This window comes from Pezoporus wallicus, unplaced genomic scaffold (genome assembly GCF_028554395.1).
Source record: "Pezoporus wallicus isolate ANWC-B61680 ecotype Strahan unplaced genomic scaffold, APGP_CSIRO_Pwel_v1 contig_736, whole genome shotgun sequence".
In the NCBI taxonomy this organism is placed as follows: Eukaryota; Metazoa; Chordata; class Aves; order Psittaciformes; family Psittacidae; genus Pezoporus; species Pezoporus wallicus.
The window spans coordinates 205,687-223,043 of NW_026639744.1; the positions used below are offsets into that span (position 1 = coordinate 205,687).

At 37.6% G+C, this 17,357-nt stretch overlaps 1 protein-coding gene across 1 annotated transcript in view; it reads left to right on the forward strand.

The window, feature by feature from the left end:
• The window catches only part of EPC2 (enhancer of polycomb homolog 2), a 49,174-nt gene that overhangs the window by 24,368 nt on the left and 7,449 nt on the right, over nt 1-17,357 (forward strand). Inside the window, exons 3-10 of the mRNA XM_057415603.1 lie at nt 1,782-1,927; nt 4,727-4,933; nt 5,723-5,871; nt 6,125-6,257; nt 8,218-8,409; nt 8,655-8,744; nt 11,007-11,152; nt 11,252-11,595. Coding sequence (XP_057271586.1) covers nt 1,782-1,927; nt 4,727-4,933; nt 5,723-5,871; nt 6,125-6,257; nt 8,218-8,409; nt 8,655-8,744; nt 11,007-11,152; nt 11,252-11,595 — 1,407 coding nt within the window. The remainder of the gene's footprint in view (nt 1-1,781; nt 1,928-4,726; nt 4,934-5,722; nt 5,872-6,124; nt 6,258-8,217; nt 8,410-8,654; nt 8,745-11,006; nt 11,153-11,251; nt 11,596-17,357) is intronic.

Consider the following 17,357-nt stretch of genomic DNA (forward strand, 5'->3'; position numbering starts at 1 on the left):
GAAATAACTTTTTATAGTATATTTACTCTTGTGTGTGTGTTAGGCCAGAGAAGGTTTCTGACCAGGTGGTGGTGTCAGTGTTAGGTGATGTTAGTACAGTCAAGCAGTGTCTCCTTGGAGAGGTAGCATTTCGCAGCTGAAAATTTTAAGAAACTCCTTAGTAGCACTTCTCAGCTGTATTTGACCAAGTTACCACACACAGCCCAAATAGACTAAATGCTGGCAGTGGCTTAGCTAATTTATTGCATTGGAATACAGAATGAGTGGTCTTGGCTAGCCTGAAATACAGCAAGAGTATGTTGCTCACTGCCTGTTAGTTAACTGGTCAAACCATGGGAAAGAAAATACTATAATTTGCTTTAAAGATACCTGTTAGATGTTTTTGTTTGCTCCTGTTTTTTCCTGGTCTTCCAAGTTTTTCTTCTGCACTCCTCTCAAAGCACCCTGGGAAGCATAGTAGCAGAGGTTTTCTTTAAGTTAGTGCTCAGATACAGCCATGAGTTAAGAGAGTAAAAATGAGGTAGTGCTATTTGTCTAGTAAGAATATATTTCAACAAGACTTCACTGCTGTTAATACACTAGCTTGTTGATTGCATTGAGTATTGTTGGTGTTTCACCCCTTCAAGGTTTTATTAGGTACAATTAGCATTTCATAGAATCATAGAATCACAGAATGGTTTGGGTTGAAAGGAACCTTAAAGACTATCCAGTCCCAACCCCCCACTGCCATGGGCAGGGACACCTTCCATTAGACCAGGTTGCTCCAAGCCCCATCCATCCTGGCCTTGAACATTTCCAGGGATGGGGCAGCCACAGCTTCTCTGGGCAACCTGTGCCAGTGCCTCACCACCCTCACAGTGAAGAGCTTCCTAATATCTGATCTAAATCTCCCCTCTGTTAGTTTAAAGCCATTCCCCCTTGTCCTGTTACTAATTCTTGTTGCATGCAACTTGCTCATACTTGTAAATTTAGTTTCTGCTATGTTATCTAAATATCTTCATTCTGCTTTTAGTAGGGTTATAAACTTTGGCTAGGGAAAGTATGGAATTGAGTATGGAAGATGAGTAGCACAATGTGTAACAAAGACACTAGCTTTGCTGTGAGCTCGGGAACTTACTATTTGGAGTGTATGGAGGAATATTCAGTCTCTACACCTAGAGTTAAGTTGGTTTTGGAGAGAAAGTAGCAATTCCCGTCTGGTCTAGCGTTTTTACAGTTTATTGCACAGTTATATGAAGGGGAAAAAAAGGGAAAAAAGTTTAGTCGTGTTAAGTGTTATGAGACTCCACGCTTGTTGAACTATCTAAAACCAGGCAGCTGAAATTATATTGGCACTGATGTGTATGTACTTTTTCTCCCAAGTCTGAGATTTGAATGAAAATTAATCTTAATTGTTAAGAGTCTTATCATGATATTCGGAAGGAGATGTGTTATAACAGTATTAGGAAGTGGTTTTGCTAGTTTTGCAAAGATGTATTCAAGTTTCTATGCCTCTAGTAATTTTTTCCCTGTCACCCCTTCAAGCCACTTAAAATGAAATGAAACCTCTTTGATTGCCCTCATTCAAAGTCAGAGACAAGCAGCTTTTAAGTACTGTCTTGCAGCTGTTACACTGGGAAACATCATTACAAAGAAAGAAGTGGCATGGCATTAATGTGCCTTTCTGAAATCTTATCGATTGTTTTTGATTTCTGATTGTGAGATGCACGCTTCTGTATTTCCACAGTATGTCATTTACGAAGCATTTCAGTGTGGTTTGTGCATGTGTATTTTTGTTTCAGCTTTTAATCTGGACAATGAGCAGCCAGATTATGATATGGACTCGGAGGATGAAACCTTACTGAACAGACTAAATCGGAAGATGGAAATCAAGCCGCTGCAGTTTGAAATAATGGTTGACAGACTCGAAAAAGCCAGTTCTAGTCAGGTATTGTCCTGTGTTAAGAAATCACTGAGGTTTTCTGACTTTTGAATTTTCTGGTGGGGTGGTTCTGGGTAGGGTGTTTTGTTTGTTTTTCAGTTTGTTTTTATTTCCTGCTAACAGGATAAGTGGTTTGTGCAAGTCTGCAGTTTTACGGAAATCACATTGCTGTCTCCTATTGTCAGTATAAGCAATTTATTAAAAACAGGGAGGGAGGGAGCTTTTGGGAATGACTGAGGGGGAGCTGTTTTTAAATTTTAATTCCTGATCACGGTGTGTTAAAGAGGACAACTTCCAGCATCTTGTTTTACCTGTGTTTGTATGGAAGAACCTTGTGATCAGTAGGTGTATAGATTTGGCTAGAATCTGAATTCTTTGTTTCACTTGGTACTAGCGGACATTGACTTCATTTGATGTTTGAAGGTTAGAAATATAGACGCATAGACAGTGAAGCAACGTCTTTATTAAGACCAGGCCCTTGTAGGAGAAACTGCACAGATGAAACTAAGCTATATTCCAGTTGAGACTCAGAGACTGGTTTCCTTGCTTTAGAAGTGAGTATGAGCTTTTTACCAGAAGGGTACCAGTATTTTAAGTCAGTTCCTGAGGTGTTGCAGGACGTCAGTGTCTGGAGAAGGGTCTTAAAGCCAAAAACATAACTCAAAAATGACATCTGAAGGATCGGTTTCTGAAAGGCAAGTTTGAAATAGGCAGAGTTATTTCTCAGTGAGATGGATGTTTTGTGGGAGTGAAAAATCCATTGCAGGATCCATAGCTCTGCCTCATTTAGTTGAATGCTATCTGTTAAGAGGCCAAAATGTTGTACTCTTTATGCTTTGGAGTGACTTCAACAACAATTAGGTCTTATTATGCTAATACGGTGGGATGTGAAGAAAAGAATTGCACAGTACCTTGGATGATGATACTTATTGAACATGTGGTACCCAGATCTCTTTAGAGCTTTGATGTAGATACCCCTGTTTTGGCTTTCAGTTAGAATGGTTCTGGTTATTGCTTTTCAAGATCAATTTGCATTCTTCTTATGCTGGCTTCATCTTTCATTCCTTTAGTAATGAAGTCAAATTTAAGAACTGAAGGATGTTTTCCTAAAATAAAATAAGAATATGGATGTCTCTCTGTAGGCAGGTGCCTCTGTCTCTTTCACCTGAATGTAAGTAACACTGAAGCATTACCAAGGTGAAGAGAATTTTGAACCAGGAAGTCCTTATTTAAGGAAGTCCGTGATAGAAAATACATGAAGTGTAGTAATTGATTCTTATAGGCTCCCACCCCCGCCCTGAGGGTGAAGTGTGTAAGGAGAAATCCCTCTTGGTAAATTAAATGTCTTTGGGACTTCCTGTGTAGTATTTTCAGACCAATGTAAGGGATTGCTGTGTGTGTGTTCAAGATGATTGTCATGCTTTTGGGCTACAGAAAATTTTTAGTAAAGTAGTTCTGTCCTGAGCTCTGCTAGGAATAGTAAGGTAAAAAAACACTCTTGCAGGTTTTTGGAGGCTGGGAGAGAAAGAAGTTTGGCTGTCTGGCAGCTTCCTTCCCCACATGGCCTTTATAGTGCTCTTGAATCCCACTTGGGGCTACTACAGAATTCATTTACAGCTGACATGACTTACATCCGTAATATAGTAGTATGCTGGTGGGAATGCTTGCTTTGCCAAGGGGAAGGTTCCAGACATTCCTCAGGCATTTTGATAACCAGATTTAAGCAAAGAATATAGTGACTGCATCTGTGTTACTGGTGGTACTTGCAAAAACACAAGCAAGCAGGGTCACTTTAACTTGTATTTAAGGCAGAGTCCATTTAGGGTGGTTTGTTGGTGTTTTTTTGTTTTGGGGTTGGTTTTTTCCTTTTTTTTTAAAGAAATAGTGTAAAAAAGGAAACAAAGGACAAAACAAGATTCAAATAATTTTTAAGTAATATTCACAGTGATAGATTGATGTTTAAGTTGTATTTTAGCTAAACACAGTTGTACCAACTTGCATATACAGATTAGGGTATGCTGGTCAGTACATGCGTTTGGTTAACCAGGCTAATATCTATTCTTGGTAGAATGGGTGCAAAATTGTTTTAATGCTGCATACAGCCCTAAGCACAGAGGGATTTGGTGACTTTTTTTCCCCTTTCTTCTAAAACCAGTGTTTTTTTCTAATTGTTCTGTAGATTACAAGTGTGTTCTCCTGTTCTGGCTGGAGCGAACACTTGCATAGTAGCAGTGGCTACACTTAGGATATTCTAATTTTTCTGAAATGTATTGTTTCTTTTTCTGTTTATCCTAGCATAGGGGCTAGGGTGGGAGGGGGGAAATGAAGAAAATAGTTTACTTCAGAATATATTATATCTACAGTAAAACATCTTCTGGGGGAACCAACATTAAAGTGCAAAGAATCCTGCATCTCTAATGGCTAATCAATAAGAAACTTCTTTTTAGGGAAAAAAATAGTCAAAGTGATGCCCAAATCATGATCAGCAGGGTGTAGTAAGTTAGTTATATCCTGTGCTTGTCATTGTTTGATTTAATGAAAAATTGATGGAGTTCTAGGCTATGGTATGAAAGCTTCTGAGATGATGGTGGTTCAGAAAAGTCGGGAACTGCATGTTTAACCTAAGAAGACAAGCTGGTGCCTTAAGTACTTCAGTTTACACACTTTTTCCTCCCTTTACTGTCTTATACTAGAAAAGGATTAAGTTTATTTATAAAGTGTGTAAGAGATGTGAGTGTAGAGTGACTTTCTCCCTGCACTGCTCCCCATCCCCATCTCAGTTGCACCTTTTGAATTTTCTTTTAGCTTGTAACACTTCAGGAAGCTAAATTGCTGCTAAATGAGGATGACTACCTTATTAAGGCTGTATATGACTACTGGGTGAGAAAACGTAAGAATTGCCGAGGGCCATCCCTCATCCCCCAAATCAAACAAGAGAAGAGGGATGGCTCCACCAACAATGACCCCTATGTTGCCTTCCGGAGGAGAACTGAGAAGATGCAGACAAGAAAGGTAACTCTTTAAACTTTACTGTTTTAACTTTGTCACTTCAAATCCTGCCATGATAGGAATCATTTTGATTTCTGTCCAGCGTCTTGCAGGATCTGTCCTGTGGTATCCAGTTATAGATCTGGTTATCTCTATTAATGGTTGCAATATTGGATGTCCCAGCTAAACTTCAAACCCCCTGGATGGTGTAATCAATGTGTTCATCAGTTCTTCAGAGACAGTTTATAGTCTTGCTTTTTGTAGAAAGCCGAAACTGAAAGGGCGTTTTTTAGGGACTGGCGCACACACTAGCTGTGGGACTTGCTAGGTTACAAACCTCCTTTTCTGTGGAATAGGCGAAAGTGATCTTCCATTTGCCATGGAGTAAACATCATTTGTAGGATGAATTGATTTGAACTAGGAAGTATGTAATTATTCAGCGTTTTACATCAACTTTGTACACATATGTAAACAACCTGTGTGCAGAATCAAGGTGAAAGAAGTGTTCTAGGAACCAAGTCTTGTAATTCTTTGGCTGACAGAACTTCCACTGGGTTGATACAGAATCTGAGCAGACAAAGCATGGGGGGGGGGGGGGAATGGATGAAAACTTCTTTTTCAGCTTGCTCTTAGAAGTTGAGTTTTGTTTGCTTTTTGTGGCTTTGCTTACCAAGTAGGTCTTGCTTTAAGCAGAGCTGCTTCTGGGTGTACTTGTATGATGCTCTCACTTGCAGCAGCATTATGTAACTTTTTTTGCTATTTATGCCTCACAGGCTTTGCTTTTGACTTAATATTTGTTTAATCTTTCAATAGAATCGAAAGAATGATGAAGCATCTTATGAGAAGATGTTGAAATTAAGAAGAGAGTTTAGTAGAGCCATAACAATTCTGGAGATGATTAAGAGAAGAGAGAAAACAAAACGCGAGCTATTGCATTTAACATTAGAAGTTGTTGAGAAAAGGTAAAATGGAAAATTTTATCTGTAAGAAGTCATTTATAACTCCAAGGTTCTAATTTTCATCAAATAATGTTTGAAACACTTCTTGTAATTATGGATGCTAGTCTTCTGCACACATGCACGGCTGAAGGTTTACATGGTGCCATAAACTTCAGAAGTTAAACCAGAAGGGGTTTATGCAGACTGTTTGCCTGTTTTGCGGCTTTCAAATATTTCCCAGTGGAAATGCAGTATATTTTTAATTGTATTTTTTGAGGTACCATTTGGGTGATTATGGAGGTGAAATCCTCAATGAAGTGAAGCTTAACAGACCTGAAAAAGAGATGAGCACAACTACATCCACTCTTCATAATGGAAATCACCACAAAGTTCAAGAATGTAAAGTTAAGGTAAGCTTTCTGTTGCTGCAAGTCTTCTGTTATCTGTTTCATCATTATTTTGGATGTACACAGCAGATGTTTGCACTGGAAAACTGAGTATTAGGCTGCCATACATGAAGGTAGGAGACCAGGACACTGCTATGCTTACTTCCAGTGTAACGTTTGCTGTCTTTCCCACCAGAGTTTTAAAAGGATTGGCTGGCACTGCTCTTTAATGCGTTAAACAGCAGCAGCATTATAGTAGTTAGTCTTCATTTTCTTTCTTGGTTCTGGCTCTTCGTTGTAAGATGATGTAAACATGCATGTATTCAGTGGTCATCAGGACCTCCATGAGATTGTGAAGTGCAGTGAATTATTTTTCCTTCTCCCTTCAGAGGGAGTCTAGAGCTGAATTTTTCTGACAGCATTGTCTGTGAGTGCTGGCTGGCCCTCAGTGCAAAGACAGTCATGAAAATACATGAAAATAATGAAAATGCAACTGTTGCATCTTGTTGACAGCTGAAAAAAGTTGCAGGCAACTAATGTTTTAAAAAAAAAACCACTTCCTGGAATCTGTAGTAGTTTGTTATTACTGGGCCCTTTCTGCTTCTCAGTAATCCTGAGTAGGCGTTTTCATATCTGCCACCACTTGGCCTTCAGTGTTAGGTCAGCAGAAAGGTCAGCATAGAAAGGTGGAAGAGAGTGAGCAAATGTGGTTAATGTTTTTAAAATGACTACTGAAAATAAGGTTTGGGGTGGTTTTCTTGCAGTTAATGCAGGCAGTAATTGCAAAATTAACTGCTTCCAATCTTAGCATAATTTTAGTATTACAAATGGTTGTTCTGCTTCTCTTGTTTCTACTTCTTCATATTGTGTTTCCTTTAACTGTTCTTTAAGCTATAAGTTTCTTTTGTCCTTCTTAGGAGCTATCTTTGCTTTAAAACATAAATACTAGATGGTAAGGTACTTAAAACAAACAAACCCCTGAAACAAATCAAAACCAGAAGTCAAAGTTAGCCATTTTAATGTCACTATCACAGTTAAGCTTACTGAGCTGAGTACAGAACAGAAAAAGGGTAAGACCTGATGTTATGCTGTTAATGTGACAGGAAAAAAAAAATGCACCCTACTGTGAATGAAAACATATTTTTGAGGGAATAATCTGAAATGCCAGTTACAAAATGCTTGGATGTGAGGCTGGAGTGTTGAAGACCATCAAAAGTTTGTATTTAGCACCCACGACACCTAGTGGGCATGGAATTGAATACAAATCCCTCGCCTTGGTTCTCGTGCAGCAGTAGTGTTACTCTCATCAGCGATGGTGAAGCTGAGCTCCATTACTGGAGTTTCACTCAGACAGTTGTTAAGTGGTAATATGGGGTAAAGTTGAACGCTTTTTCAAAACTGCACTGGCTTTTACTTGTAATTGAGAATTTTGCATGAGAAGTAATCTTCCATTTAATTTAAAAGTTTAATAGTATTTACATTCAAGTGAATGGTTTAATATTGATGGAGTTGCTTACTAGAGAGCGTTTGTGTTAGCAAAATCTGACATAGCAAAACCAAATAACATCTCAAAAGATGTACAAACTATCTGAGAAATGTGGAACAGATTAGATTGTTTCTTCTGAATGTATCTGAGTGGTTCAGAAAATTGAAAGTGCTTGCCACAGAAAACTGAGATTTTTGTAAAATAATTGGAATAGGATTTCCAATTGCAATATCCTGAGTGTACTGCAAAGCAAGAAACCTCTTCGGCAGTCATATGGCTTGAAAGCTTTCAAGTTGTGTATTAATAAAAATAACTAAAGATGATCAGAGGTAAAGTTCTAGGTTTTTTAATGTTTTGAGTGAATTTTGCATTATGTGTCTGAAATAATGTGCAGGTACTGCTTGTTGAGAGGGTTTGGAAGCTAAGCAGTCACATCGTTAATTAACATTGCCTCTTCTCATGCATTAATTTTTCTAATTTTTTGTTTTCAACAAACAGCATCCTCATCACTCATCTCTAAAGGAGGAGGTGTCAGATGTTGTACGTCAAAAGAAGAAGTATCTAAAGAAACCTAAAATAGAGTGTGTAGTAACTCCACAACAGCCCTCTGCTGAGCCCTTGCCTGTTATCAACAAGAGTGACATTAAACAGTATGACTTTCACAGTTCAGATGAAGATGAGTTCCCACAGGTAATATAATACTCTTACAGAATCTCAGTGTACAAAAGGTAGACAGTTCAGTTTGGCCAGTCTAGCCTGAAATAGAGAATAACTCGGTTGGACAGTGGAGTTTGTTTTCAAGCTATGCTTCAGAGAAGCTTGCATACCCTTACCTATATAAGGGTAGCAGTTTATATAATATGAACTTGTATAATAAATAAAAAACCTAAACATAAACATGGCAATTGGAAGAATGTCTTTGCTTTCTGGTCTAGGTACCCTCACCAGTATCAGAAACGGAAGAAGAAAATGATCCTGATGGACCTTGTGCTTTCAGGAGAAGAGCAGGATGCCAGTATTATGCTGTAAGACTGCTGTGGGATTAGTGTGGTGGTTTGTGTTGGGTTGGGGGTGGGGGATGGTATTTTGTTTGTTGGTGGGAGTGTTTGTTTTTAGTTTTGTCATGGGTTTTTTTTGTTTGTTTTTTTTTCTTTTTGTTTGGCACAGTGCTAATGTAATAGCTCTTCTGTTCCCACATTTACCACCAGAGCTTTGATTGTTAGGTGAATCCAAAGACAATCTTTTTTAGTCTTCATGAAGATCATTCTTGCTGTACTGTTCCTCCGTGATTATCTGAAGGGATATCAAAGGCCTTCAGCCAGTGTTAAGAAGGGAGAGATTTTTTTGTGCTCCTCAGCTTTCCTAGCATATCCGTCCTTCCCAGCTTCTAGAGTTTGTTAGATTTAGGTACTAGTTGTCCCAGTACTTGGGCCGGCTGAAAGGTCATGCCAGGGCATTGAGTAGTCTGCTGTTGAAGCAAAAGGCTTTAATCCATTTTTTTCATATACTTAAGTAAAAATTTTCTTTTGAAATTATTGCAAAGGGTAGATATAGTGAAAAACATCAGGCTGCCATTGCAAGAATGTGCAGAGGACAGATTTTAGATGTCCTGTCATCATCTCAGGACAGTCACAGAATGGTCAAGGTTGGCAGTGACTGCTAGAGTTCTAGTCCAACCTTCCTGCTGAAGCACGGGAGCCACTGACAGTGAAGGAGTTTGGTTTTTGTTTTTACCAAGCACGTGCTTATGGGTGGGGAGCTTTAGGCTGCAGAGGACCAAGAAAGGCAACAAAATGCTATAATGATTCTGGCTTTTCTTTGCTTGCATTCCATGGGAAGTATGAAATTACATGACAAACTGATCATGTATTGTGTAACCTTTAAAGCCAGAGAAGTCACTTAATCACTGGATGGGCTGTTTCAGAAGCCCAAATATCCCCCAGAATACCAAAATTATAGCATGGGCATCTTGCAGAAGTTGTCCTGAAGTTCTTTGTGCAGGTCAGATGTGTGCAACTGTTCCTGCTTCGCATTGTCCTGGTATGTTGTCTGTGGTATTCTGGAAGCGACTACAACTTGATCCTTCCAAGAATATGTCATAGTTTTTAACTACTCCTCTTCTTTTAGAGTTGTATTAGTGGGTTATTTAAGACAGTACTTGTCTGTTTGCCTCTCATTTTTTGCGTGGCCTCTTAACTTCCTTGTTCTTTCAGTTTGGTTGGATTTCTTTTTTTATTTTCTGTTGATTGCTAATCTCGTAACCGTTTCTGCCTAGCTCCAGAGCGTTACCTGAGGCTTGCTTAGAATATATCCACCCCCCCCCCCCCCCTTTTTTCTTAGTTAACTCCTGTGAGTTAACTCCTTTGCAAAAGAAGTTGAGACAACTGAAAACTTGTATTTTCATTCTTTTATTTTTCAGTTGCTGTTTAGAAGGAGGCTAACAGCCTTAATGTTAGCCTATTAGGTTTGGGTTTTTTTTTTTTAACTGAAGCCATCTGAATTTTGGTTAACTCTTAACATAAATTCATTGAATCTACAGCACTACTGTTGCTGTAGGTTTAACCTGATCACAAAGATAGTTAAAGAATATTTATTAACTTGTCATAGAAGACATTTCAGACAGTAGACAGCATTTCTGCCTGTAAAGATTACACAGTTTTGAGTTCACAGTAATAACAAAGATATTAATGGAGTAATAAAAATGCCCTAAGGTAAGCTGATACAGAAAATACACTGTCAGGATCCAGTAACTGAATCATAGAATAGTTAGGGTTGGAAAGGACCTTAAGATCATCTAGTTCCAACCCCTCTGCCATGGGCAGGGACACCTCACACATAGGTATTGGAACCAGGGCCATTCAGATCAGTGTCTGTTCTCCTGGACAGTGTGTGTTTTATGGCTAAAACTAAACTGCAAAATCAGGAACCCCTTTTGAAGTTACCTACACTTAGGTTGCAAGTTGTCTGAGTTGGGAATTGTTGCTTTGCTTTGTACACCTGGTGATTCAGCAGGGCCTTTGATAAATGAACAGGTCTGTTTGGTATTTTCTATTACAGTAAGTACTAAAAGTTAGTCCTCTTATAGTGTGATACTTGCACTGGAGCTGTGCATACAGTAATCAAGTAAGGAGGATTTTCTGCTTTGTGAGTTCACTTTTTTTTTAATTGTCCAAGTTGTTTTATATCTAAGCATATTAATTGTTGGTTCTGTAGGCATTTCCTGTACTGTAGCATGTGCATGATAATCACTCGGTAGTGAAAATGAAAATTTCCTTTTTTCTTTACAGCCTCGTTTGGACCAAACTAATTCTTCATATGAAAACTCAGAATTGGCAGAATTGGACAAACTGAGGTTCAGGCATTGCCTTACAACCCTTACAATTCCAAGAAGATGTATAGGATTTGCAAGGAGACGAATTGGCAGGGGTGGAAGGTACAGTTCCAGTATTTGTACTCTACATGCCTCTTCAGAGGACAAAAGCATTAGAGAGAGATAGTTAAACTAACATCTTTTTTCATCCTCTTTAATCAGGGTTATAATGGACCGAATATCTACAGAACATGATCCTGTCTTGAGACAGATTGACCCAGAAATGCTGAACAGTTTTTCAAGCTCTTCCCAGACATTAGACTTTTCTTCTAACTTTTCACGGACCAATGCTTCCAATAAACATTGTGAAAACAGACTGTCCCTTTCTGAAATACTAAGCAATATCAGATCATGTCGACTGCAGTGTTTTCAGCCAAGGCTACTAAATCTACAGGACAGTGATAACGAAGAATGTACCTCAAGGAAAACAGGGCAGACTGTGAACAATAAAAGAGTCTCTGCAGCATCTGTAGCTTTATTGAACACCAGCAAGAATGGCATATCAGGTAGGCAAGGATTTGAATTCTTCTGGAACTGAAAATACTGAGTGTTTTCACTTGTGACTGGACTGATAGTATCTTCAGGAGTGATGTGTACCTAAACCAGAGACACAAGCTAATTATCTTGTATTTCTTAGGATATACAGAAGCTTTTCACAAACAGTTCTCAGTAGAATCTTGATAAAGTGCTAGACTTAAACGTGCATTATTCAAAGGAGGGATTCTGCTCATATTTAAGAATTGCTTAAGTGTATGTGATTGATTCTTAAAGACTTTAATTGGTCTAACCTTTTCAAGGAGAAAAGAATGCTCTTTCTAAATGAAAAAGAAAAGCAGTGTGTTTTTCTTGTCAGTTTTGCTTTTTGACTTTGCCAGACCATCTCTAAAGACAAGTAGTAAGTTAGTAAGCATCTACTGAACAGGCATGAAAAAGTCTGGAAATGGCTCTTTCTGTTGGTATCTGTCATAGTAAAAATTTTGAAACTGAAGCATCCAGTGATGCACCTTCTCTGTTGATTTTTTCAGAAAATCATCAGCCACTGTTTAAGCGTGATAAGAGATTCCCTTTTTGCTTCAATGTCGTCTCTTAACTCTCATAGCTAGTGCAGCATCTCTTACTGTTCAGCTTTATGACCCTATAGCTCTGGATGAGCAAGACATATAACATAAACTGTCCAAACAGTTTTACATTCAAAAAAGAAGTGTCTTGTAGTATTTTCACAAGAATGTAAAATATATGCAGTACTTCTTATCTTTGTTAGCGATTTTGGGTATAGAAGCTCTAAACCTGGAATAAAAGCCACCAAAAGAAAAAAAACTGCATTAAGCTTATATTAGCAGCTTTTGCATCACTTGCTTCATGTACTATAAATTGTGATTGCTTAAGTTTTAACATTGTCACTTCTTTGTCATCATAAATGTACAGTTCTTTAAAAGGCTGAACAATTGGAGATATGCCAAGAAAGGTATTACCAAGGATAAGAAGCATTTGAGTATTTTCCTACTCTATTGTGTGTATACAGGACTAAGTATTGTAAAACAGGATAATTGGGTAATAGGCTGATTATGAATCCCATAATTACCTTTATATGGATGTGGAGCAGTTTGTCTCTTTTAAAGTCAGTTGCAGGATTGGGTATTTAATTTTCAATAACATACCTTTAGAACTCATGTGTTAAATTTCTTGAAGACAAAAGCAGATTTCTCTATGTTACGGTTTTAAAAGACTGAGCATTAGCTTATCAAGTAACAGCAGTGTAGTACTGACACAGTGGAGTAAATACTCAGTGCTTAATAGTTTTATAACTCTTCAGTATAGTCACTGTAAATTTATATTGTTCTCTCATGAAAAGATCTGCACAAGAGTATTTTTCCGCTGTAAGAAGCAAACAGGCATAATGTGCTGTGGTCATGTTTTGTATATTTTTTTTTTGGTAAGGAACTTGAAGGTCTGGAGAGTTGCACGTGTAGCTGAAGGGGCAGTTTTGTGTGATGGGATTATTGATAAGCATCAAGAGATTTCTTGTTAAAGCAATTGCAGAAAATAGGAATGCTATTTGTCACAGTTAAGGATGTGAAACGTGGACTATAAACTGTAAAGAACGATGGAGAATTTGCTGGTAGCTCTTTATATAACAAGAGCAAGTAAGATTTCCATTTGCATGAGTAAATTGTGATGACACCAAGGTAAGGAAAGGTCTTAAAAAGACACAGGTGAAGTTGATTAGATTTTTTTCTGTAAAATTTTTTGTAATTATCATGTCAGTTACTTGTGGGATTAGCCAGGTGACAAACTTCTGAGACTTTGAATTCTGCTGCAGTGAGACTTTTGTGTTTCTCTGAGGGTGGAGTCTGCCTTAAAAAACTTGGAGAATATTTTGGGATGGAAGCTGGATATATCTGATTTTAATAGTATAATAGTGTGTGAAAAAAATAAATGAAAGAAAAAGGTGGTTTTTTTTCCTAAATACCCAAACCTGGCTTTAGTGTAAATGAAGACTGCAGCAGCAGAAAAGAATTCGGTAGCTGTAGGAAAGATGGCACACCATAAAAAGACAAAAATGAGAACAGCATTTAAAGAAAACAAAAATGAAAACAGCATTTAAGCAGTGTCTTCAGGGAAGGGGTGGCCTGTGTTTTGGCAGGGAACTGTATACATAAGAAAGTAAGCCCTTCGTGATTCAGGTTAATGCCATCAGCAGGAATTAAACCTGAATTGTTGGTGCTACATGTCAAACTAATGACAGATCTGACATGTCTACAGTGGACTAACACTCATGCCCCAGGGTTTTGCGCTATTAGGGAAAGAGAAAGAACAGAGTAAAATCCATTTTAATGATGGAGGAACTATAGAGAAATATAAAAAAAAAAATGCCTCAAAACAAGTGACAGATCTTAGACCCTTTGTGAAGGAATAGTAATTAGCTTCTGTTACATCATTCTAGAAATCATCTGAAGAATACATTCAGATGAGAACAGAGATAACTCAGTAGTTGAAGTATGTTACACAGGGAAATAAATGGTTATGGAAGATCTTTTTCTTTACAAACTCAAATAACAAAACAGATCCTGTAATTCCGCTAAAGAATGAGATACAGTAGACAGCAGAGTTCTTACCCAAATAACTGAGACAGCAAGAGACACTGCTGTTAGATTTTCTTGTTAGTAAATATTGAGTAAACGTTAAAAGGGCTGGTCCAAGGCTGGCTGTACATTAAACTGAGCCACAGGTACTATCACTGCATTTATTAATGTAATTCTGTTTGCAAGGTGATTGTTGAAATCAGTTGACTTTATAGCATAAAGCTGCTTCTAGAGGAAATAATGACAGTAGTGATGCTGATTGCTTTTGTTTTTTCTTTTAGTTCAGAGAAGTCTTGGAGTTGCTTGCTTTGTTTTTTGGTGCACTAGAATATTTAAACTTACCTCTGATTTATATTTTTTGCTTCTATTAAAAAGTAGCTATTTCTCTGGTATTTCCTCAAATGCTGGACATTGTACAAACAGAGAGACTGATTTTAAAAATGTGTGACTAGTATTTTCTTGAAAGTGCCTAATGAGTGCATGAATAAAGAACCACTGTTTCAAGCTAAATTACACTCTTGCTCATGTTATAAGAACTGCAAGTGGGAAAACTGAACTTGAGGAACATTTAAGAGACCAGGTCACTGAAACAGTTGAATCCCTCTGATCAGTTGTGTAAACTTTTTGTAATCTTACACACTCTATCTGGAAAAGTAAATTTATCTTTTTGCCAGAGATCCCTCCAGGTGAATTCTGTTTAATCTAAAATGAGATGAGCTGATACAACTGATCATCAGGAGAGACTGAGGAAGGAGGATACCAGGAATTTGTAGAAGGTACTATTTATGACAGCTGAGTAACACTTAACCTGCCTGCTGAATTCCTGTAGTGCAACTCAGCTGAATTTTGGGTCTGAAGTAAGAAGTAGTCTTTACACAAAATCTTCAGCAGTTTTCAGTCTAGTCAGGACATTGTATTTGGCTTTCAGTCCACTTCAGCTGCCAGTTCCAATGACTTGCTCAAATAGTTACCTGTTCAGTTACCATGTCCCTAGCTACAAAAGACGACTGCAGATGATGGCACTCTTAGTTGAAGAATTCTGCTTATGGAACAAGCTTTTGCCTTTTGGAGGCTATTTTTTCCAGAATTGTGTATCATGTAGAAGTAATTAATGAAATACCTCTTTTGGGGCAGCCTGAAAGATGATCTCTGATTAAAACCTTCAGATTCTAAGATAAGTGACATAATATTCCAAATCAAAGCTGTCAAGGAGAGGAGCCTGCAAGACTTGATTTCACATTGGTGTTCAGTTTTGATTTGTTTCTTTGGTTTTGTTTGGGTGGTTTTTGGGGGGTATTATTTTTTTGGTGAGGGTTTTTTTTTGTGTATGTGTGTGGTAGGTTTTTTGTTGTTTTTTGTTGTTGTTGTTGGGTTTGTTTGTTTTTTGTTTTTTTTTTATCCTGTTGTAGTATTTCAGTTAAGTCAGGCTAGATAAAACAGAAAATCCTGATACTGAGCAGTGGAAGCTAAAATTCTGGTGAATAGAACCTTTTGTAAGAAGTATAGAACACTTGCACTTAACTGTGACCTTAAAGGCTACTGTGGGACATAGTAGAAGCTATCTGTTCCTTTTTCCTGTAGGGACCTGTCAGTTGTTTAATTTTGCAGAAGCAAATGATACTAAACGTGCTAATGAACATCTGCTGTTTAACAAGGCTAACAGCTGAGTTCAGCCTGATCACTGAATAAATACCTGGTAATAGGCAGCGAACTGAGTGGAATTTAAACATGTACAAGCAGAGTAGGAGATAATTACATTACTAGGGTAGTCTTCCCTGTACCTTGTAATGGTGGTTCATGAGTTCGTGGTCTGTGTCAAATGGCGAAAGAAGGGACATTGAAAACACAGAGTTGATCCATAGGCTAAATTGGATGATCCTCTGAAGTAGAGACAGCTTTTTATATTGTCTTTACAGTCCACAGAAGAATGCAGCTTTGAATCTAGATGAATACCCCTGTACAAATCTATGATTCTATTGCAGATAAATAATAGTTACTGTAGTTACTTACAGCTAAATGCAGTTCAGGTATTTCTTTGTGCTGTATAAGCTTGTTCTAAAACATACTTCTTTTTATAAAACAAAAGACATATTCTGGAATTTACTATCTTAGAACTTAAAAATAGACATATATATGTAATGTTCCATAATGCTGTTCTTGGCTCTGTTGCCTTTAGTAACACAACACGTTTTGGGAGACTGTTTTGAGGGAACTTAGCAGTTTTATCTGACTGAATTTTGAGTTAATGCTTTGTAGCAATAGGTAAGAATCTTTAAGGACAAGAAAATAAAGCTAAATGTGAAATAAACTTGATTTTAGAATATGCTGGAAATGACAGTATCCCTAGAATCTAATAACAGTAACTGTGTAAGTCAAGCCAGCTGGGGTTAAACCATGACAAAGTCATATTTTTAAGTGCCCTCCTCATGTTGCTGAAACCTGTTTTAATAATGTAGAAGTAGAGAACAAGTTTTAGTACTAGTTTCTAAACAGTCATAATCTTAATTCTGATATTTATTCAGTATGGAATCTCAGGACAGCCACAGGTGTTACAACTAGTAAATGAAAGAGAGAGCCCTGAAAGATACTGTATTGTAAAATACACTTTGTATTTTAATGTTAGCTGAATATCTCTTGATAATATGATATTCCTGCAATATCCAGGTGTTTGAGATGAATGACAACTCGGTATTTGGAAAATATCATTCAGAATAAATGAATGAGCACCCTTGAAAAGTGAGTTCTCTTCCTTTTAGGAGAACTTAGTTCTTAGGTTAGCATCAACTGCACAAAACTCAGGTTTTTATCATGAAACATTTGACAGTATTTACAGTTTATCAAGTGTTCAGCTCTTTGAGGAGAGAATATTGAGAATAGCTTTTCTGACTTAACCATTCCTTTCACTTGTTGCAAGTATGATGCTGCTGGGGTTGCATTAACCTGGTTCTCGTAAGTAAACAAGCTTATTAGGTCACTCCATATAAAAAAAAAAAAGGGCAGAGAAAATCCTGTTCAGGTAAAAATTAAGCATTTCCTTCAGGAGGAAAACATGTGAAATAGGAAGGTCAAACTGGATTTGCTAAACAAACAGAGCTTTGATATTTCCAAACATTTACTGAAGTTTAGACCTGGAGGTTAGCTTTGTTATTGTATATTAGTTTGTAGCCTTCTCAGGAGGGTTGGTA